The 19,902-nt window shown below is 35.5% G+C and overlaps 1 protein-coding gene across 1 annotated transcript in view; it reads right to left on the minus strand.

The window, feature by feature from the left end:
* The window catches only part of PREX2 (phosphatidylinositol-3,4,5-trisphosphate dependent Rac exchange factor 2), a 283,936-nt gene that overhangs the window by 69,619 nt on the left and 194,415 nt on the right, over positions 1-19,902 (minus strand). The window contains exons 33-35 of the mRNA XM_055318289.1: positions 16,892-16,994; positions 10,607-10,750; positions 2,167-2,281 (exon numbers count right to left, since the gene is read on the minus strand). Of these exons, the coding sequence (XP_055174264.1) occupies positions 2,167-2,281; positions 10,607-10,750; positions 16,892-16,994 (362 nt within the window). The remainder of the gene's footprint in view (positions 1-2,166; positions 2,282-10,606; positions 10,751-16,891; positions 16,995-19,902) is intronic.

Below are 19,902 nucleotides of genomic sequence, written 5' to 3' on the forward strand. Positions count from 1 at the left end.
ATAAAAGACTGACAGAATGATCAGACATTCATTTAGCCTAGGGCAGTGGTTCTGAAACTTGAGTGTGCATGAGCACTACCCCAAAGGCTTGTTACAGATTGCTGGGCCCACTTCGAACTCCAGGATCTAGGGAATTGGTTTGCAATTCTAGCCACACATCATAATCTCCTAAGGGACTTCCACAGAGTTTAATGCCCAGGTCTCATCCCAGCCCAATAATGAAAGAAAAATAGTTTATGAAGAAAAGTATACTAGAGCTGGACATTGAATTATATGAATAGTAGTTTTATAAACAGCTGGAGATAGAGGACACAGATGCTAGGTGGATGGTGAAAAGTAATAGTGGAAGGAAACTATGGTGCATGATTGGAAATGAGAGTACAGCATGGCTGGAGCATAGATGGAGAAAAGAAATCTCGGATCAAGTCATGGAAGACCCTTTAAAAAAAAAAAGATTGATTTATTTATTTCAGAGAGTGTGAAAGTGTGAGTAGCGGGAGGAGCAAGGGAGAGGGAGACAAGCAAACTCCCCACTGAGTGATGGTGGGTTCCATCCCAGGACCCTAAAATCATGACCTGAGCTCAAATCAAGAGCCAGAGCTACCCAGGCACCCCAAGTCATGAAAGATCCTGACCGCCATGCTTAAGGAGGCTGTGACTCCTTTATGGGGCAATAAGAAATCACCAAGTCTTTTGAGCAAGAGAGTAACATAGTAAGATGTGACTTAAAATTATTATCTGGAAGCAAATTCCTGAGTAGATTAAAGTACCACAGGGTCTTAGAGACAGGAGATGGTTAGGATGTGATAGCAATGGTTTAGAACTATTCCTCAAACTGGACTCAAGAGGTGTCCTTAGGGCACGCGTGTTCTATACAAATGTTTTAGTTTTGTATCTTTATTTCAAAGAGTATTTGATCAGTTACAAAGACCAAACTTGTCTTTTGTGATGACAGTCCTCAGTTGAAGATTTTCACAAGACGGAGCTTCAGCTTCTTCAGTGTTTTCTTTCAGTGGACACAGTAATAATTCAAGATTAACTTTTTTGTTTTTCCCTGTTGGGAGTCAGTACCTTGTATAGTAAACCTTTGAGAAATAGTGATCTGGACAAAGTAATAAAATGGGGGCAGTCCAAGGAACATTTTATTCAGATTCATCAGGATTTCCAAAGACATTTTAGGAGGAAGACAAAATGGGAAATCAAAAAGATATTGGGGGCTTTAAGGCTGAGAGCTTCACTGGTGATAAAATGATAGAAGAGAATAGGCATCTAAAAAAAAGGGACAGGTTTGTGTGAGGCAGGGGGAGAAAGACAAAGCATTTATAGTGAAAGAAATCCTACCAATTGGTCATTACTCCGAGAACCAGCTCCTTCCCATATCCGGAATTTTAGGACTTAATTTATCTTCAGAATTTAGCCATATAGTAGACAAAACCAAAAAATGTCACGATAGTTTTTAATTACTAAAGCATAAGGTAGAACAAGAACATTTTTCTTCTAAAAATAAAAGCTATAATCTGAAAGTAACTTAAAAAGATGACCGTTGCATAAAATAATTCATAAGGTAGGAGGGAGTTATAAATGCTAATAATTTGTTGAAGACTAAAGCTTTGAATTATAACACACTTCCCTTTCACTTACTGTGGTTTATTTTCCCTGCCATGGGTCATTTTCTCAGTGACTATTTTTAGAGGGGAAAAACAGCAAAATCCAAACATTAATATATATATTTGAAAGTAGATATTTTTCCAATACCAAGTACATGCTGTGTCATATTTTCTGTGTTAACCATATTCTTCTCTCTGTCAGGGTGCCAGGTGTTTAATGGTTATAAACCTATTTATTTACCCTTAATCCACTGGAACCTCCTAAGGGACACAGCTATAAAATATCAGTGCTTTCCCCTCCCCTGGAAATGGCCTAATAAATAACTTTTGATCTTCTTCAGCAATTAAGACAATAGCATGAAAACTTTCCAAATATTTTTTTCTTTTTAAAAAGTGTAGCCATTATAATATTTAAAATACTAAACCCTAAATAAAAATACTTTATATCAAAAAAAGTATCACCATCAATCATTTAATAATGAGTATGTCAAAAACACAATTCATCTTCTTCTATCAAAATATGAACACTTACTGGTTTAAAAAATTAACAATTCCATACCTGAGCTTCTGGTTGTATTGTTTGACTTTTTCCAGTGAGGCTGCATTTATCTGGGCTTGAAATTCTTCCACCGAAACATTATCTCTATAATAATATCCTTCCATGCTCTCCAGTGCTGTGTAAACAAGTAAAAAAGTTCTCCTTCATGTGATTTCATAACTCAATTTCTCTATATTTAGTGTAATCTTAATGATTACTAGTAAATGTATTTAAAACACTGAATATGACCACACATGCAGGAATCTATCTCTCACCAGTCCAAAAAGGAATGAAAATCATTCCTCTCCTCTCAAAATATCAAACACTCGGTGATTATATCTGAGTAGGCAACAGTAATTTTTAATTTAAACTGGCTTCTATTTTTAAAACATTTTATATAAAAAAAATTTATATTCAGTTTGTGAAGCTGACCTCAAATTTCACATATTTTTACATGTATATGTAAAATATGCATTTATACATATTTCACATGTATATGTGTATATACATATATATGTATACATATATGGGAAGCAGAATTGTGTGTTAACATACATAAGAGTAAAAAAGTTGAAATCACTGCTCTCCATGTATACTCACATTCTTTTGTAGCTGCAATTAAATTATGAAATATTAGTGTAATAAATTTGAAGTATAGATAATCTTAGAATACTACCTTTATTACAATACTTAATCTAGTTAAAATAAGTAAGTATAATCATATATATAACTTCCCATTAATTTTAAACATCTTTGATTAAAATTGATTTCCTTTCTGCAGCATCTGGGTGGCTCAGCGGTTGAGCATCTGTCTTTGGCTCATGTTGTGATCCTAGGGTCCTGTATCAGGCTCCCCGTAGGAAGCCTGCTTCTCCCTCTGCCTATGTCTTTGCCTCTCTCTGTATGTCTCTCATGAATACATTTTTTTAAAAAATTAAAAAAAAATAAAACAGATTTCCTCTTAACTAACATTTTTGGTTAAGTATTTCTTTATATTTAAACTTTATACAATGGTACTTTTAACTTTTGGAGAGGAAACAAATCACATGGAAGTACTTAGAAATACAAGATCTCCTATGGAGAGGTTGCCAGCAACAGGAATGGCAATGGATCCAATGTGGAAATGTAAATTATTTCCCTTTGAAATTATTGCCACTCTTAAGCCTCCATTTTCAGCAGACTATTTCAAAATCAATTAAAAAATTAATCTTTCAAAACTGCTAAATGCAATAGCTTCTAAGCTAATAGGTTTCTTCAAATTGACAAAAACATCACCATTTTGGTGGCAAAATAGAAAAGTCATTACTATTTTTTTCATTGCTATTTTTTAAAAATATTTCAAATTTTTATTTAAATTCCAGTTACTTAACATACAGTTTCAGGAGTAGAATTTAGTGATTCACCACTTACATATAACACCCAGTGCTCATCACAAGTTCATTACTAATATTTACTGTACTGTTTTCTAAACTAGCCAGATTGCTACAGCACTGGAGAAACAAAAAAAAGCTTTTAGAGCATTATTCAATTTGAAATAAAGATGGTATTATTGGCTTATAATTAAGAAAATCACTTATGGAAAATTAGAGAGATGCTTACTACATTTACTTCAGCACATGATATCAAATTTGTGGGTGGTTTTAAGGATTACTTGTTTACTCATTATGACTTGTGGATTAATTAGAATATTTGTAACTGGTTCAGCAAGCTTCTGGTCCTGATTACATACAAGAAATAAAAAAAGTCTTCCTGATAAAAAGAATCCTCAAGTAAATGCCACATTCATTTCCATTAATGAGATGTTATTTGTGAGAGGCAAATATTCAGAGGATTCAGTCTATCAATAGTCATCCTTCAATGTGAATTCCTCTTACTGGTTGTAAAGCTAATAATGAAAGTCCTTGTGTGGGAGTAAAACTACTACTTCCACTCCTTAGTAGTTGTATGACCTTAGGCATGTTCATTAAAATCCAAGATGCTCAGGTTCCTCATTTGTGAAATGGAAAATAAGAGCACCTACTAATTATGATTCTTGGGAAATAATTAAATCAAATAAAGTATTAAGAGACCCATGACTTTTTTTTTTTACTGAATGTGTTTTACATATTAGGCAACATGTCCAATGCCGGTAGGCATTAATCTAATTCAATTTCTAGGAATACAGATTATGCAGAAGTGTGCTTAGCCAAACAGGATGTTCTGGGAAATAAAGATGTCCATGAAAAGACACTTCAATTTGTAATTGAAGATCAGAAAGACTGGAAGGAGAACACTAGGAAGGAGCCACAGGGAAACTGGGGGTGAGGAGTGGGGTGGGGACACATACAAAGACATCTACGTTTGTTGTTGTTTTTTTATTATTATTATTTACGATAGTCACAGAGAGACAGAGAGAGAGGCAGAGACACAGGCAGATGGAGAAGCAGGCTCCATGCACCGGGAGCCCGACGTGGGATTCGATCCTGGGTCTCCAGGATCGCGCCCTGGGCCAAAGGCAGGCGCTAAACCGCTGCGCCACCCAGGGATCCCGACATCTACGTTTTTATAAAATGTTTATTAAAGTATTTCTTTAATTTTTATAAAAGTCTTGATAGCTCAGTTTTGGCCAAAACATCCAGTACTGCTCTAAAAGCTTGCTGCCACATAAAAACAAACTGGTATTTTTATGACAGTCCTTGACAATATTTCCAAATTAGCAACAGTTAAAATCCACAATTATGTGGAAATTTTTTAAATGGGGAAAATGTCTAATAATCAGCAGAATGTTAAGGCACATATGTAGGGTTATGAGGAAATGAATAAAAACAACAAAAAAGACAAGTTCTGTGTTTAGAAAGTACACTCCATGGCAAAGAAGAGGAAAGCACAACATTCCTGACTTTAGATGAATAGCTTGGTTATTTATCATTAAAATACAAGAAAATAGAATAATTTTTACCAGATTTAATTTCTATACTGAGCAAAAGTAGGTTAAATATATATAAAATGCCCAAACTTCCAAGTTTGTCCTCTTCTCAGCATTTTCTTGTCTAGTTTCCTTAATTCTCATCCAGATAACAATGTTTCTTAAAAGTCGTACTGACATATTTGGTTGCATGAATATTTAATAGCATTTAATTAAAGGCAGTATTGAAAATACGATGACTTTCTTGTTTGCTTATTTTCCTTCTATAATTTCTGAATTTGAGGAAGCAAATCATCCCATCAAACTTAGTCAGCAAAAAAGAAAAACATAATGAGTATTAGAGAAAAGTGAAGATTAAATTATTTTAAGACTGAAAATGAGCTGCATTTCCACTCACTCAAAATACCTTTCAAGACTTTTCCAGAAAAGGGACTGATCAGGAAAAATACAGAACATCTGAAGAACGATTTCATGAAATAGTTCCAATCAAGTAAGGCTCTTTCCTGATAGCACGAAGACACTTTAATGGTTAAATAAAACAAGATATCTGCACTGGTCAAGGTTAGTTAAAATTCTTCGGAACTGGTCACAATTTCCATGAGGAAAGCAGTTTAATCAATCACAGTAGGACCAGTATGCATCGCTTCTCAGCCTTTTGGCTAAGATCAAGTCCAACAGAACCAGTATGCGAGAAAGAATGTGCAGAGGGGTGGGTTCACATGCTTATAGACTGACTCTAACATTTAGGAAATTTCAATTCTGGGAACTGCTCCTTCTTTTATAAAAATCTATTTAATATTTCAATTTCAAATACTGTGTCAAACCCAAAGGGAAAACTAAGAGGTTCATTTTTTAAAGGACCTAAAGTAGAGTTTTACAAAAACTCGAAATAAAAAAACCAAATATTTGAAGGAAGGAACCTTAGAAAATGACAGTTTATAACAAAATGTTCCCTTTTGTTTAAAAGAAAAAAAATGCCTTATGCTGGAATTTTTTTTAAATAAAAAAATAATAGAAGAGAAAAATGCTTAAGTTTCTGGTTGATTTTAATTATTCTCTGAGAATAGAAAGATAGCTTAGATAGAAGAGTTAGGATTTATAGTTTCTGGTGCCAGAAGGGCTTCATAAGGGCTGAAAAACAAATATACATGAAAGTGTGTTTGTGGAGAAAGCACCAGCATCACATGTTCCAGTTAGCGTAAGGAAAACCACTGTAAGAGACCCAGGGAACAGGTGCTTAACAATATTTTACAAAGAAAGGATACCATATTCCAGGACACAGTGTAACCAAAATCAAAGACCTTTAATGATGCCATGTCCCTAATAGGCGGAATACATGAGTCTAGGAACAAAGGGTGGAAGCAGAAAGGACCCTGTTTAACATCTATTGAGGGTGGAATGATGTCCTCCAAAACAATACAACAGAAGTCCTAACCCATGGTGACAGCAAGCATGGCCTAAATTTTACATAGGGTATTTGCAGAGACATCAGCTTATAATGAGGTTAGGCCCAAATCCAATGACCTGTGTTCTCATAAGAAGAGGGAAAGTTGCACAGAGATACAGAGAAAGACACACAGAGGGAAGATAGTCATGTGAAGACAGAAGCAGAGACTGTCATTATGCTGTCACAAGCTGAGGAATGCCAGGACTGATGGTATAGAAGGTAAGGAAGGATTCCTCTTTAGAGCCTTCCAAGGGAGCCTGGCCTTTTGGCATCTTGATTTCAGATTTCTAGCCACCAGAATGATGATAGGATAAATTTCTGTTGTTTTGAGCCACCCAGTTTCTGGTAATTTGTTATGGCAGCCCTGGAAAACTAAAATAGCATCAGTCTCAGTGCCTCAACTTGTGGATGTGTGCTTCCTAGCCCCAAAACTCTGGCTCTGTGGATTTATAAAGTCCTGATCCCCAAAGAGGTATATGCTTTCCCAAGGAGACAAGGCAGGGGTCCCACTGAACATTAGCTATGGTTGCCACTGGGGTACTGGAGACTCCTTGTGCCAAGGCACCCAGGAAGTGCAATCACTGTCTTGCCAAGGTTGGTAGATCGTAATTATCATAAGGAAGGGGGGCTATTATTAAATAGTGAGAACAGGAAGGAACATGTTTGGAACCCAGTGAATCAGGTCCCTCTTAGTACTTCCTTATCCAAATTTGATGGTAAATGGACAAATGCAGGAACCCAGGCCTGAGAAACGAAGAGTGAACAGGGGGATCAGGCCTCTAGGTCTTACTCACACCTCTGAGACTGGAAGGCACAGGCTGAGGGCAAGGCTGATCTACAAGGAATACAAAAGAGGGAAAATGAGCATCTGTTGCAGCCCCAAGACAAGCTGTAGCAGCAGGGGCCTATTGCTTGTCTTCTTCCCATGCTTCTTCTAGAAGGGACCCCATCAGAGTCTTGAAGGAGCCACTTCTAGACTTGACTTGAATGGATCTAAGGGTACAAGGTGTGGACCATGGCAGGTCACCCACTTGGATCTCCTTTCAGAAAAGATGAGCTTATTGCCTAGTTATTAGGATTCCCAGAAGATATCCCTCAGCCGTCATTAGGGCATCTTCAGTCTTTTTGGAAGAAAACTGTTCCACTCAAATCACATCACCTAGGGGCAGGCTGCATCCTAATGACTTAAAAACACAGAAGTGAAAATGCCCAGCCCCCTCGCCCTGGCTCCCCCAAATCTGGAAGTGTCAAACCTTTAAGAAACGGATTAATCTGATTAATCAAAGATTAACTGGATGATTGCACAGTGTTTCCTAATCAGGTCCACACTGACCTGTGCTTTCTCACTCCCAGCGAACCTTAGAGTCAAGGGCAAAGCTTCTAAAATATACTGGTTTCTGAGCCTTATGTCCCAGAGATTCTGATTGAATCAGTTTAATGTGGGAGCAAGCTTGGGTATTTTCTAAAACCTACTCAAAGTTGACTAATGTGCAGCTCGTATTGAGAACCACGGAAAGATGGTGTGAAAACATGCCAATGGAGAGTGGGTGGAGGAAGTGACCCTGAATATCTATCCTCCTTTCTCTCATCTTCATACAGTTTATAATTACTTGCTTTATCTTGCTAAGGACTTAAGGATCCCAACAGGGTTAATTCCCTGACCTGTAGGAAGTACAGATGCCTGCTACCGTCTGATCTTTTCCTGTCTGGCTGTTGTTGCTGTGATCTTTATGTAAATCTGTACCCCTGTTCTACCTGACGAGATTCCTGTTCTCCTGTAGGTCTGGCCTTCAGTGACACAAGTTCTCTAAAGCTTATTCTATAGGCACTGGAATTCCTGATCTTGCCGCTGGTGCCTTCTCTGCAGCGTGCCCTCCTTTGCAGAAGGATCCATTCAGGCAAGAAAAATGGGAAGAAACCAGTATGTCCTTCCTGTCCTAAGTACATGCGTCCAACAGACAGCTCTATAAGGGCTGACATAAATAATTTTTCCAAGAGGCTCTCAAATTTATCTCATTTTTCTATTTTTTTTTATTTGCCAGCAAAGATCGACGTACGTATGTACATCTAAAACTGAAACCCTTCGAGTAAACATTCAATTCTGGGATAGACACATTTTGGAGTCTCTTCATCTACCACCACTTTCAGTTACCAGCTGGTAATCTCTCGTCAAGCTAGGGCTGAATTTCCTGGGCTTCTCTCAATCTGATGAATAGGGAGAGTGACTAATAATGAATTCTCATGGAGTTTTAGGAGTGCAAAAGAACTTCCGCAACCCTGTTAAATAGCAATCTTATCACTGGCACAGTTCTAATGAGACAAGCTGTTTGCCAGTCTTCTTTCCCTATGACCTCAACAGCAGAAGCATTTCCACTGAGGCTTTTCATATTTTATTGCGGTGTGAATATTAAAACCTAATGTTAGCTATGGTTCTTCTTTACATTTTAAAAAGCAATGTGGTATTCACACTGAAATAATATATATTTAGGCATTTTTAAAAATTAGTTTTGGCCATAAGCATTTTTTAAAATTAGTTTGGGCCATAATTATAAATTAGAGGTTACATGGAAGATACTCTTCCTCTTCCTATGAACATTTGCTGCTGGGTATGAATATTCAGCTATTTATGGCTGATGTGTCACAAATGTAATAAATTTTTTGAAAAGATGCAAAATGCCATCTGTCATCTCCGTCATGATTTCAAAGGCAGAATTTTTAAAAAGAGAAATAAAGGAAAGAAAGGAAAGAATCTTTAATAACTGTAAACTCTGGTTAAACCCTATAAAAGTTAACATTCCAGACCAGCATCCTTCCGTCTTCTAAAACTATCTATCTGTGTAATGGCTTTTAACATATTTTAGGCTAACCTGTTTTCCTAACATAGCTCCAAATGTCTATTTTTGCTATTTCTTTTTTTCCATTCTTTTTCATTACAGAATCTTGTATACCTAATGGACCCTACCACAATCCTCCAAAGAAAAATGAAAATAACTTCTAATAACTCCTAAGATCTTCTCTGCAACTAACATTTCCCTCTATTTAAAGGTATTCTTACCAAGTATCTCTTTGAGGTAGTCATTGCTTTTAAACCATGGCAATTGAAGGAAGGGTAATCTATCCTTTAGAATTATAATAATATGCATATGGTACAGGAATTTTTTCACTTGGCAGTAGATTATGATTTCATATGCCTATCTGTTCTTCAGTTACAGAGATTGATTTTATTTCTCTACACTTCATTTTTATTAGAATATTAAAATTCCACAGCAAAACCAATGCAGTTCTTGAAAACTCAATGGAAGAAAAAATGAAAGGCTCTATGGAATTGCTCACAGAAATTGATATAATCTTGACACCAGCATGAGTTTAAAAAAAATAAATCACAGACCTGAAGAAGCTACAATAAAATAATCTGGACTCCTGGTCGTTTGAGGCTTGTATTTGTGACCCCAGGGAAAAAAAAAAAAAAAAAGATCCAGGATCTTCCCTTGGAAACCCAGTTCACTGCAAGAATTTTCTTACTCATGTTACACTAAATTCATTTTATTGCATTAAAACTCATTGTTCATTTATGAAAACAATTTTTTTATTTACAAAAGGAATATATTTTTATTAACCAAAAATGACATAAAGGAGGAAAACTCAAAGAATAAAAAATCATCATCAATTTAATCACCCAATGACGTTGAAAATATTTTATGTACATTTAAGTATATATGTACCTGAATTACATTAAGCATAAATTATTTTTTGTAGCCTGGATGTGCATATACCCCAATTTTTTTCTATCTCATAAAATATTTTTAACCATACAATTTTAATGACTCTCCCATAATTTATTTAAGCCAAATTAATTTATCTATTTAAACCACCCACATCTTGTTTCCCCACTATAAATACTGTTACAGTCCTATTTAATAAACATTTAAACCTTATATTATTGTTTCCATAATAAACATTCCTGGAAGTAAAAATATTACTAGGTACTACGAAGGAATTTTTGAATTAATGGAAAAAATAAAAATTCATGATGGTTACAATTACATGTATTTTAAAAAATCGATAAAGATAAAAAAAAAATTAAGTACATAAAAAGGAAAGCAGTTTACCTTGTGCAAAAAGAACAGGATGAATTTTAAACCCTCCTCCATTTTTCAAACGTTGAGGCAGTTGTTCAAAGTGATAACTATCAATGTAGAAGTAAACTTTCAGAGCCTGCCGGCTTCCCTCCGCTTGATAAGTAAGAGGAACATCTAAAATGACATTTAATGTTACATTACTTCCCCAAATCAGGATATGTTATAGAGTATATTTGTTAACTTTTTAAAAAGTCTTGATAATCCACTAGAAACTAATATATTAAAAGTACCCTTGTATGTTAAGTTCAGGTTAGGCAAACTTGCTATTCAGTGAAAGAGCATTAAATCAGATTCTCATTAGCTAAAGCAACAGATTTATTACTGTACTGTATATAAAATTCTACAATAGGAAACTTTGTTACACTTTGACACACCAGATGTCTCACTTAACTAAATGAGAAGTTTAGTTACACATGGTTTGGAATCAGAATCTCCCAGGGCATCTGCCTCATTCATATTTTAGTCAAAATGAGTCCTTGGGGTACAATTCCTAAGCAGTGTACAAGAAATTGGGTACATAGCAACCATTATCAAAATTAGCATGGGTTTTGCAAGTTCCATTCCCTGAGCACCAGATCAAAACCATATTTATTACCTCTTTTGACGCACTATAGTCATTAGAAATTGTCTATCCAAATTCTTTTCATTTTCTCAAAGATCCTAAATTTAATTACTCAAAAATAAAAAAAACAAAACCCCCAACTCCTAAAAAAAAAAAAAAAACTTGAAAATCTACAAAGCTGTAGGAGTATTTCACAGTGCAATCATAAATCCTTTTCATTTTGCAACTTATCCATGACAAATAATTTCCAATTCATTAAGAAAGAATGTAAAATCTTCCTAAAAAGCTGGAATAGTCATCTTAAGCAGTTAAAAATTAAGGTAAAAATATTATAGACATTTAATACATTTTCTTGACTTAATATCTGTTAGTTCTAACCTGTTTCTTTTCTTTTTTTTTAAGATTTTATTTATTTATTCATGAGAGACACAGAGAGAGAGAGACAGAGACATAGGCAAAGAAAGGAGCAGGCCCCATGCAGGGAAATCCCATGTGGAACTTGATTCCAGAATCCTGGGATCATGACCTGAGCCAAAGGCAGATGCTCAACTACTGAGCCACCCAGGTGCCCCTCTAACCTGCTTCTTGAATAAAATTATATGTAAAGGCAGAGTTCAAGGTTAAATACTATTAATGAATGGAGATTCCAGGTTTTTAATTAAATGAATCTAATTTTGTGTATCAATAGCAGAGATATTGTATTAACATCTACAAGTTTCTTTTATGTCATATAATAAGCACCTATTTTATTTTTGTTTCTACATTTTTAAGGGAGGCATAAAGGATTTTGGTTTAGGAAAAAGAGCATTATTTCTCAGTTGAAGACTTAGAAATTAACTGGATTTTAATGATTGGGAAAATCCTGTTTTCCCCTGGCCGTATAATAAAGAAAAAGGATGCATGAACACTAAAGAAAATACTGATGTGTATATACTAAGAATTCGGATCTTCTAGTTCTCTTTTTCATGCAATGAATTTCATTTATATTTCAAGTTTTAGAATTCCATTCCTTTATTCTTTGGCACCAATGTGGCCAATCTCTGTTATCAAGTGGATGATGGTTTTGAAAGGAAAATAACCCAGCAGTAGGAGTTCCATATTATAGGAATAACAACAAATAAAGATGCTATATCAGGAACTAAGAAGCGGAGAATGACAGAAAATTATCAAGTATATTAAATTTAAAATGAAGTTAAAACTGAGAGTGAAAGAATGAAGACTTTCTCTCAAAGTAACTGTTATGCCTATAAAAGTGCATAATAATGTAGAGCTGAAGATTGCTGCCTCTTATTTGTGGAAATTTATCTACTATGAAAAACAAACCTGATGATTAGGAATATGTAATGAGTAAAGGCATCAAAAATATTATTGCATGAGGAAAAGGTTTCTGGTTCCACTCTATAGAGGGATTGATTCTCAAGAGGAATTTCAGCAGCAGCATCCCATCCCTGTAAACATGGTCCTCCATCACTGAATGAGTTTGGAAATAAGTTTCTAAGAAGTTCTTAGTTCCCTTTGCCTGAATTGCTATTCCTTGACCCTCTGCAGGGTTGGGTCTTGCTGGTCCTTTGGATTTCAGTTTAAAAGCTATTTCTGCTAAAAGCCCTTCCCTGTTGACTCCTTAAAAAGCCACTTTACCCTCACTCTTCATATATTGCTTATTTCCTGCACTGGATTTATCATGGCCCTAACCATCTTTGCTGTTGATTCTTTCTTTGTTTTCTTCCAAATAGGCTGTGAGCTCCATCATGATTGGGACATGTCTGTCCTATTCACCATGGCATCCACAGTCCCAGGTGCAATGGAAAGAGTGGAAGCTCAAAAATATCCATTCTCCTAATCACTATAGTAAAATTACCTGTATCACCATAAAAGGTGTGTGTGTGTGTGGGGGGGAGATCTGCTATCATTCTTCTCCAAAAACATGAAGATTTTCTATAAAATATATTGTTTTATACAGCCTAATCATTTAGCTCACTTATTCCTCCTTCACTAATTACATAATATGGCATAGGAAGGATCCCATACTTCCCCTGTACTGTACTGGGGACATTCCCCCTCTATCCCTTTGTGTCTCTCACTAGTTTCTAAGCTGCATGCCAACAGGGTCCTTATTTTATTTAGTCACTCCTGTATCTCCAGAATTTAGTTCAGCATTTGGTATGGTGTATATACTTAATAATTATTTTTTCAAGGAAAATAAAATGTCTTCAATCAAGACATTTGAGTTCTACGTGCTTGGCATGCCATATTTCTTCAGAATCTCATTATTCTTTAATGCAAAAAAATATGACTATGAGAAATGCTAAATACAGCTTTTTAAAAAGAATAGAGTAATAAAGTGAGGAGGATGGATTCAAGTATTTACTGCATACTACTATGAGCCTCATATAATGCCAGAGACTTTCAAATACATTATCTTCTGTAAGCCCCGTGAGTCAGGAAAGCTAGCATTCTCCCGTTTGCAGATGAGAGGGGTGCAGGGTTGGAATTCAAGTTCCTTATCTTCAAAGCCAGTGTTCTCTTTACATCTTCATGCTTCCTCCCGTCTGTATTGGGTCCTTCCCTCAAAGACACACGCAGCCAAACTAGTCTTTGCTATAGTGATGCAAATTAATTTGCATCTGACTCCTCTGCTTCTAAGCTTACAGAAAGATCAAATCATATGCAATTAATAATAAAGCTCTAGTTTCCTTACACCATTTAAATAAGATGTGATGACATCTGGGTATTGAAAAATTCTCTTCTTTCCTGAATCAACTTAAAAGGATAACTACATTCCTGTCATCGCTGTTAGGAACTTGTTTGGAATATCTAGTAATGTACACAGAAGTGACCTTTCATTAGGGATCTGTTTTCTCAGAAGTTGAGGGTATGCTTCGGGGAAACACTTAAAAAATATATATGAATTTTTATGTGTGTCACAAGATACACATACATGTACATACTAATATTACTTATATGGTCTTAATTATTTAATCTTTAATATTTATTCTATTTTTCAATGTGCTGAAGTTAAATCTCTCATGATAGCTATGCAATAAGTAAATATTTTATAGAGCTTATAACCCAGATCCCTTGCCTGCTTGTTCAACAGACCATTCACCAGTAATGTCATATTTGAACTACGGAAAACAGTACTCCTGTGAGCTTATGGGTCCTCAAGCAAAATTTAAAAGAAAAAGCAGGTTATGTTGTGAAAACAGAGTTTTGCTGCCTCTGGCAAAATTATGCCTACATTATTAAATTAAATGAAAATATATTCTACTTTATACATGCCCACAGAAGACCATACAATTTGTTCAAATAATATTATCCTTATGAATTAATCCCCTTTACCAAGTTCTCTCTTGAATATAATCCAAGTCCTTAACATTGTATTTATGTTCTCATTCTTTATCATTTATCAGTGAAGATGAAATTTTAATAAAATTCTGTTCTGTCTAGCTTCATAATTTAATACATACAGTTACCATCCCCACAGCTACCCACAAGGTCAAGTCACCATCACCATCATCTTTCAACTTGGGTCACTGTAGTAGCTTCGTAACTCATCGCTCTGTTTCTGTCCTTATCCCCAGTAATCCTCTATTCAACCCAGCAGTCAGAGTCAGCCTTCAATATACAAGTCAGATCAGGGCAGCCCAGGTGGCTCAGCGATTTAGTGCAGCCTTCAGCCCAGGGTGTGGTCCTGGAGACCTGGGATCGAGTCCCACATCAGGCACCCTGCGTGAAGCCTGCTTATCCCTCTGCTTGTGTCTCTGTCTCTCTCTGTGTCTCTCATGACAAATAAATAAAATCTTAAAAAAAAATTAGTCAGATCATGTCATTCCTCTGCTCCATGGCTTAACTAGACAGGAGTTCTTTTAATGGTCTGGCCTCCTCTCTGTTCCCATCCCCTGCTCTTTTTCCTCACTCATGCTGCTCCAGCCACCCAGGCTTCCTTGCTATCCTGAGAAAATGCCACAGCTGTTCCCAGCTCAGAATCTGGGACATCCCTCTTCCAAATACCTCTCCACCCCTTCAGGTCTTTGCTCTCCTTGTTGGTAAGGCTTTCCTAGCTTGTTAAATATTTGCAACTTCTCTCCACCTGCCCCTGCATTGTTATCCATTGTTCTCTTCTATTTCCCTTCATTCATATTATTGTCTTCTAGTTTATGTTCAAATTATTTATGTTGTGTATAATTATCTCTCCCCATTTGACTATCAGTTCCAAGAGAGGTATGTTTGCTTAGTACTCTATTGTATTCAACACCTAGAATTGCACTTGGCCATAAGTAGGCATTTAAGGCATTTTTGATGAATGAATGCTTATCATTCTTATCAGATCATGCATTGAATGAATATTTATTGGGTCCCTATTTATCATAGTACACATTAGAAATATGAAAATAAATGAGAAACTTTCCCAGCCCTGAAGAAGCTCACATTGTCTACCTTATGTACTACATAGGACCTTCACAACTTAGAAAAAAACAAGAGACAGAAAAATAACAAACTGCTCAAGATTTCTTGGGTTGATAGATACATTTTAAACCTATTCTTAACAATGTTGAAATGGTAGATAAATAATGATAACTTGCAGCAATGTATAAAGATTAAAACCCGGATATTGCTATTTCTCTGAATGTATGCTTCTAAAACATTCCCTTTGTTAGGTTTCATGATGGCAAACTGGGAAATTGAAGGGATACTTTTCAGTCCTTCAATTCAATTCATAAAGTAACTTCTTTGCAACATTAGGTACAACTATGTTCTGCTGAAAGTCTCTCCTTTATTCTTCACACCAAGTTTGTTTTTCCTTCTATTTTTATAAGCATAAAACCATTTTGCCTGCTGACTATATACACTTAATTGATATTTGTTCATTCATTTCCTTGAAAAACAATATTGCCTTTTTCATTCCAAGCACTCTCTTGGGTGCTGGAGATACAAAAGCAAACAACACGGGAAAGGTTTTGCCATCTTGGAAACTGTATGGGATGAATAAATCAATCAAGACAGACAATATATTTATACACGTTAAAGTTTGACACTCAGATGTAATGATTGTCAATTTTCCCTGTTAAGCTAGGAAGAATGTAGAATATATGTTTACACCGTCTGAATTATAAATTTTACCCATTATTGCCAAATCAAATAATTATGTCTTTCTCAGTCGGTATAGATCTAAATTTTACACAATGTGACATAATTTAGGTTTCTTCTCTTTCTTCTTGGCCCTAAGAAGAATGGGGAGTTATTGTGTAATGAGTATGGAGCCCCTGTTCCATAGGTGAAAAAGTTCTGGAGATGGGTGGTGGAAATAGTCATACAACATTGTAAAGGTACTTAATGCCAGTTAATTGTACTTTGAAAACTGGTTAAATAGTAAACTTTATGGTATGTATATTTTATCACAGTAATAGAAAAAAAAATCTTGACTAGCAAAGAATTTGATGCACACACTCAAGAAAAGTTTTAGAGGCCAAACTGATAGATAAAAATAAAAGTTTAGAATTATCTGGAGTTTCAAATTATATATATTTTCTGTCGCTTCCACAGTTGGTTATTATTTACCCTAAATATAACATTTTATATAAAACAATTTGAACTGTATATTAAATATATTAGTATCAAAGTTATGGTGTATGTTGTTGTTTGATGCCAAAAGAATTCTATGAAACACCTAGGAAACATTTTTAACTACTTACTTGCAACCAATGGCTCCTCTTCTGATGGCTTAAAGTAGAAAGAAACCTTTTCCAAATCAAATAGTGCAACCAGTGTGTCTTCTAGCATGGCTTGTTCATCTGTCTAAAAGGAAAGAAAATAATACATGATATGATAAGATCGTATAGGATAGAACATAACATCACGTCTCCAGATCTTAAGTAGCTTCACTTGTGTTTTATTTACATGAAAACCAAAAATTATCAATGCTTACCTAAGAATTTATTGTGGAAAATGAAATTAACAAATCCCTCAAAGTTACAAGTCTCTTTTATGGTTTAATATTTTCCTTTTAGATCATCTAAATGGCTCTACACAACTCTTGAGCCTATTTGGTAGCTAGATTCAAATCATATTGATTTCTAACACTTACAAATAAGTATGTAGACAATAAGCATGCTATGTGCCTCTAAACTTCTATAATCTTAAAAATGTAACAGCTAGAAGGCAAGAATATTGTTTTATTGAAAAGCTACAGTACACAGTTGCCATCCTGTTTTACAATAAGGTAACCTATGCATTATTCAATTTGCACCCTTTTATAGCTGTGATAAAAGCAATTTGCATGTACGCAATGATTTTCCTTCCAAAGATCTTAGAGATAAGAAACATTTTTATCCTACTTGCCTTTATAGTGCCTTAATCTAGAATCCTGTGACTATGCAATCTGATCTGTTTTAATCACTCCTTTCATTCTAATGGCATATTATTTTCCAGCTGAGGCAGGGAAGGTGGTAACAAGTTCAGCCCATGTCTCAGCAATACTATCTTTCTAGTACTACATTTTGGCCTCCCTAGCAGCAGTTTTGTGCAGGATGAAAGAATAATTAGCTTTACATTACACAAGCTTATCTTTTAAATGTAACAACTGTTTCCTTAAGAATATCAATGACCCTTTTAAATAATGGTTTTAACTGCTTTATGCACTTTTTTTTTTTTTAAAGTAGACTCCAACCCCAGCATGGAATCCAACAAAGGGCTTGAACTCATGACCCTGAGATCAAGACCTAAGCTGAGACCAAGAGTTGGTCTTAACCAACTGAGCCACCAAGGCGCCCTGTTTTATGTATATTTTTGAAAATTGCTGTAAGCTTATAGCCATATTTTTTGGCAGCATGAATAGAGGGTGAAAGAGATAGTAAAGAATGCCCACTATGTGAAAAAGAATCACCAAAGCAACCCCAGATCCCAAAGATATTTAGCATGGAAACCAAAAAGTTAAGAGAATCATCACCTTTGAACCTTGGTTTGGTACTTAATGTAGTGCATGGTACATAGTAAGTACTGGATAAATATTTAGTAAACTGCTATTTTTTTAAAGTCCTTTGAAGCAACAAGAGTATGCCATGAACCTGGAATTGGAAGGCCAGGACTGAAGAATCAGCATTTTTCTCAATTAAGAAGAATACACACAAGGAAGAAATATTCCAAACAGGTGGGCCTCTGACTGATATGGTGCAAGCTATGATGCTTCAGCAGACATGGCTAAAGTGATACCGAGTGACTATGGACTGTACTCAGAGCTCAGGGACACACACACACTGCCAGCATCTCCACCTTCCACAGAACTTCCACATTCCCAGGAGGCTTTTATATGCTTATTACAGAGGCAGAAAAAATACGGGTTTCTTTGACTTTTCTGTAAAGCAACCTTTGGATTTTTTTTAATCAATTCTTTAAACGAAGTTAAAGGTTTCAAAAGAGTAAGAAAAAAAGCTTCTTGAGATATAATTCACATACTACAAAATTAACCATTTAAAGTGTATAGCTTGGGGTTTTTAGTATATTCACAGAGTTGCACAACTACAACCATAATCTAATTTTAGAAATACTTGCACCGCCCCATAAAGAAACTCCATACCCATTAGCACCCATTCCCCCAAACCCCTTTCCCCAGTCCTTAGCCCCAGGCAACCATTGGTCTATTTTTAGTCTCTGAAATTTGCCTATTTCATATATATCATAATAATTGACCCAGATAATATATAGTCTTTTGCAACTGTCTTACTTCACTCAGTATAATTTTTCAAGGTCTGTCCATGGTGTAGCATGTGCCAGTTTTCCATTCTCCTTTTATGGCTGAATAATATTCTATTGTATGGCTGTACCACAACTCATTGATCCACTTAGCACTTCAGGGAATTTGGGCTGTTACTACTTTTAAGCTATTATGAATAGTCTTGCTAAGAATATTTGTGTACAAGATTTTATGCAAATATAAGTTTTCATTTCTCTTGGGTATTACATAGGAGTAGAATTTCTGGGTAATATAGGAATTCTGTGTTTAACATTTTGAAGAAGTGCCAAACTGTTTTCCAAAATGGCTGCACTGATGTCAGCATCCATCACTAGACAAATGGATAAAGAAGATGTGATGTATATAATACACATATGCACGCACACGGGCACACACACATTCATGCATGTGCACACACACATACACACTGGAATATTACTCAGTCATAAAAAAGATGAGAGCTTGCTGTCTGTGATAACATCGATGAATTTAGAGAGTATAATGCTAAGTGAAATAAGTCAGGATGAGAAAAACAAATACCATATGATTTTACTCATGTGTGGAATCTAAAGAACAAAACGAATAAACAAACAAAACGAAGAATCAGACTATAAATACCAGAACAAACTGATGGTTGCTAAAAGGAAGGAGGTGGTGGGATGGGCAAAATGTATAAAGGGGAGTGAATGATGTAGGCTTCCAGTTGCAGAATGAATAAATCATGAGAATAAAAGGAACAGCCTAAGGAAAAAATAAATAAATAAAAATGACAGCATAGGGAATATAGTCAATGACACGGTAATGGTGTTGTATGGTTGACAAATGATAGCTACACTGTGGTGAGCACAGCAGAACATATAAAGAAGTTAAATCACTATGCTGTACACTCAAAAACAATGCAACATTGTGTGTCAACTACTCTTTTTTTTTTTATGATAGTCACAGAGAGAGAGAGAGAGAGAGAGAGAGAGATTG

This window comes from Nyctereutes procyonoides, unplaced genomic scaffold, assembly GCF_905146905.1.
Source record: "Nyctereutes procyonoides isolate TBG_1078 unplaced genomic scaffold, NYPRO_anot_genome, whole genome shotgun sequence".
NCBI lineage: Eukaryota > Metazoa > Chordata > Mammalia > Carnivora > Canidae > Nyctereutes > Nyctereutes procyonoides.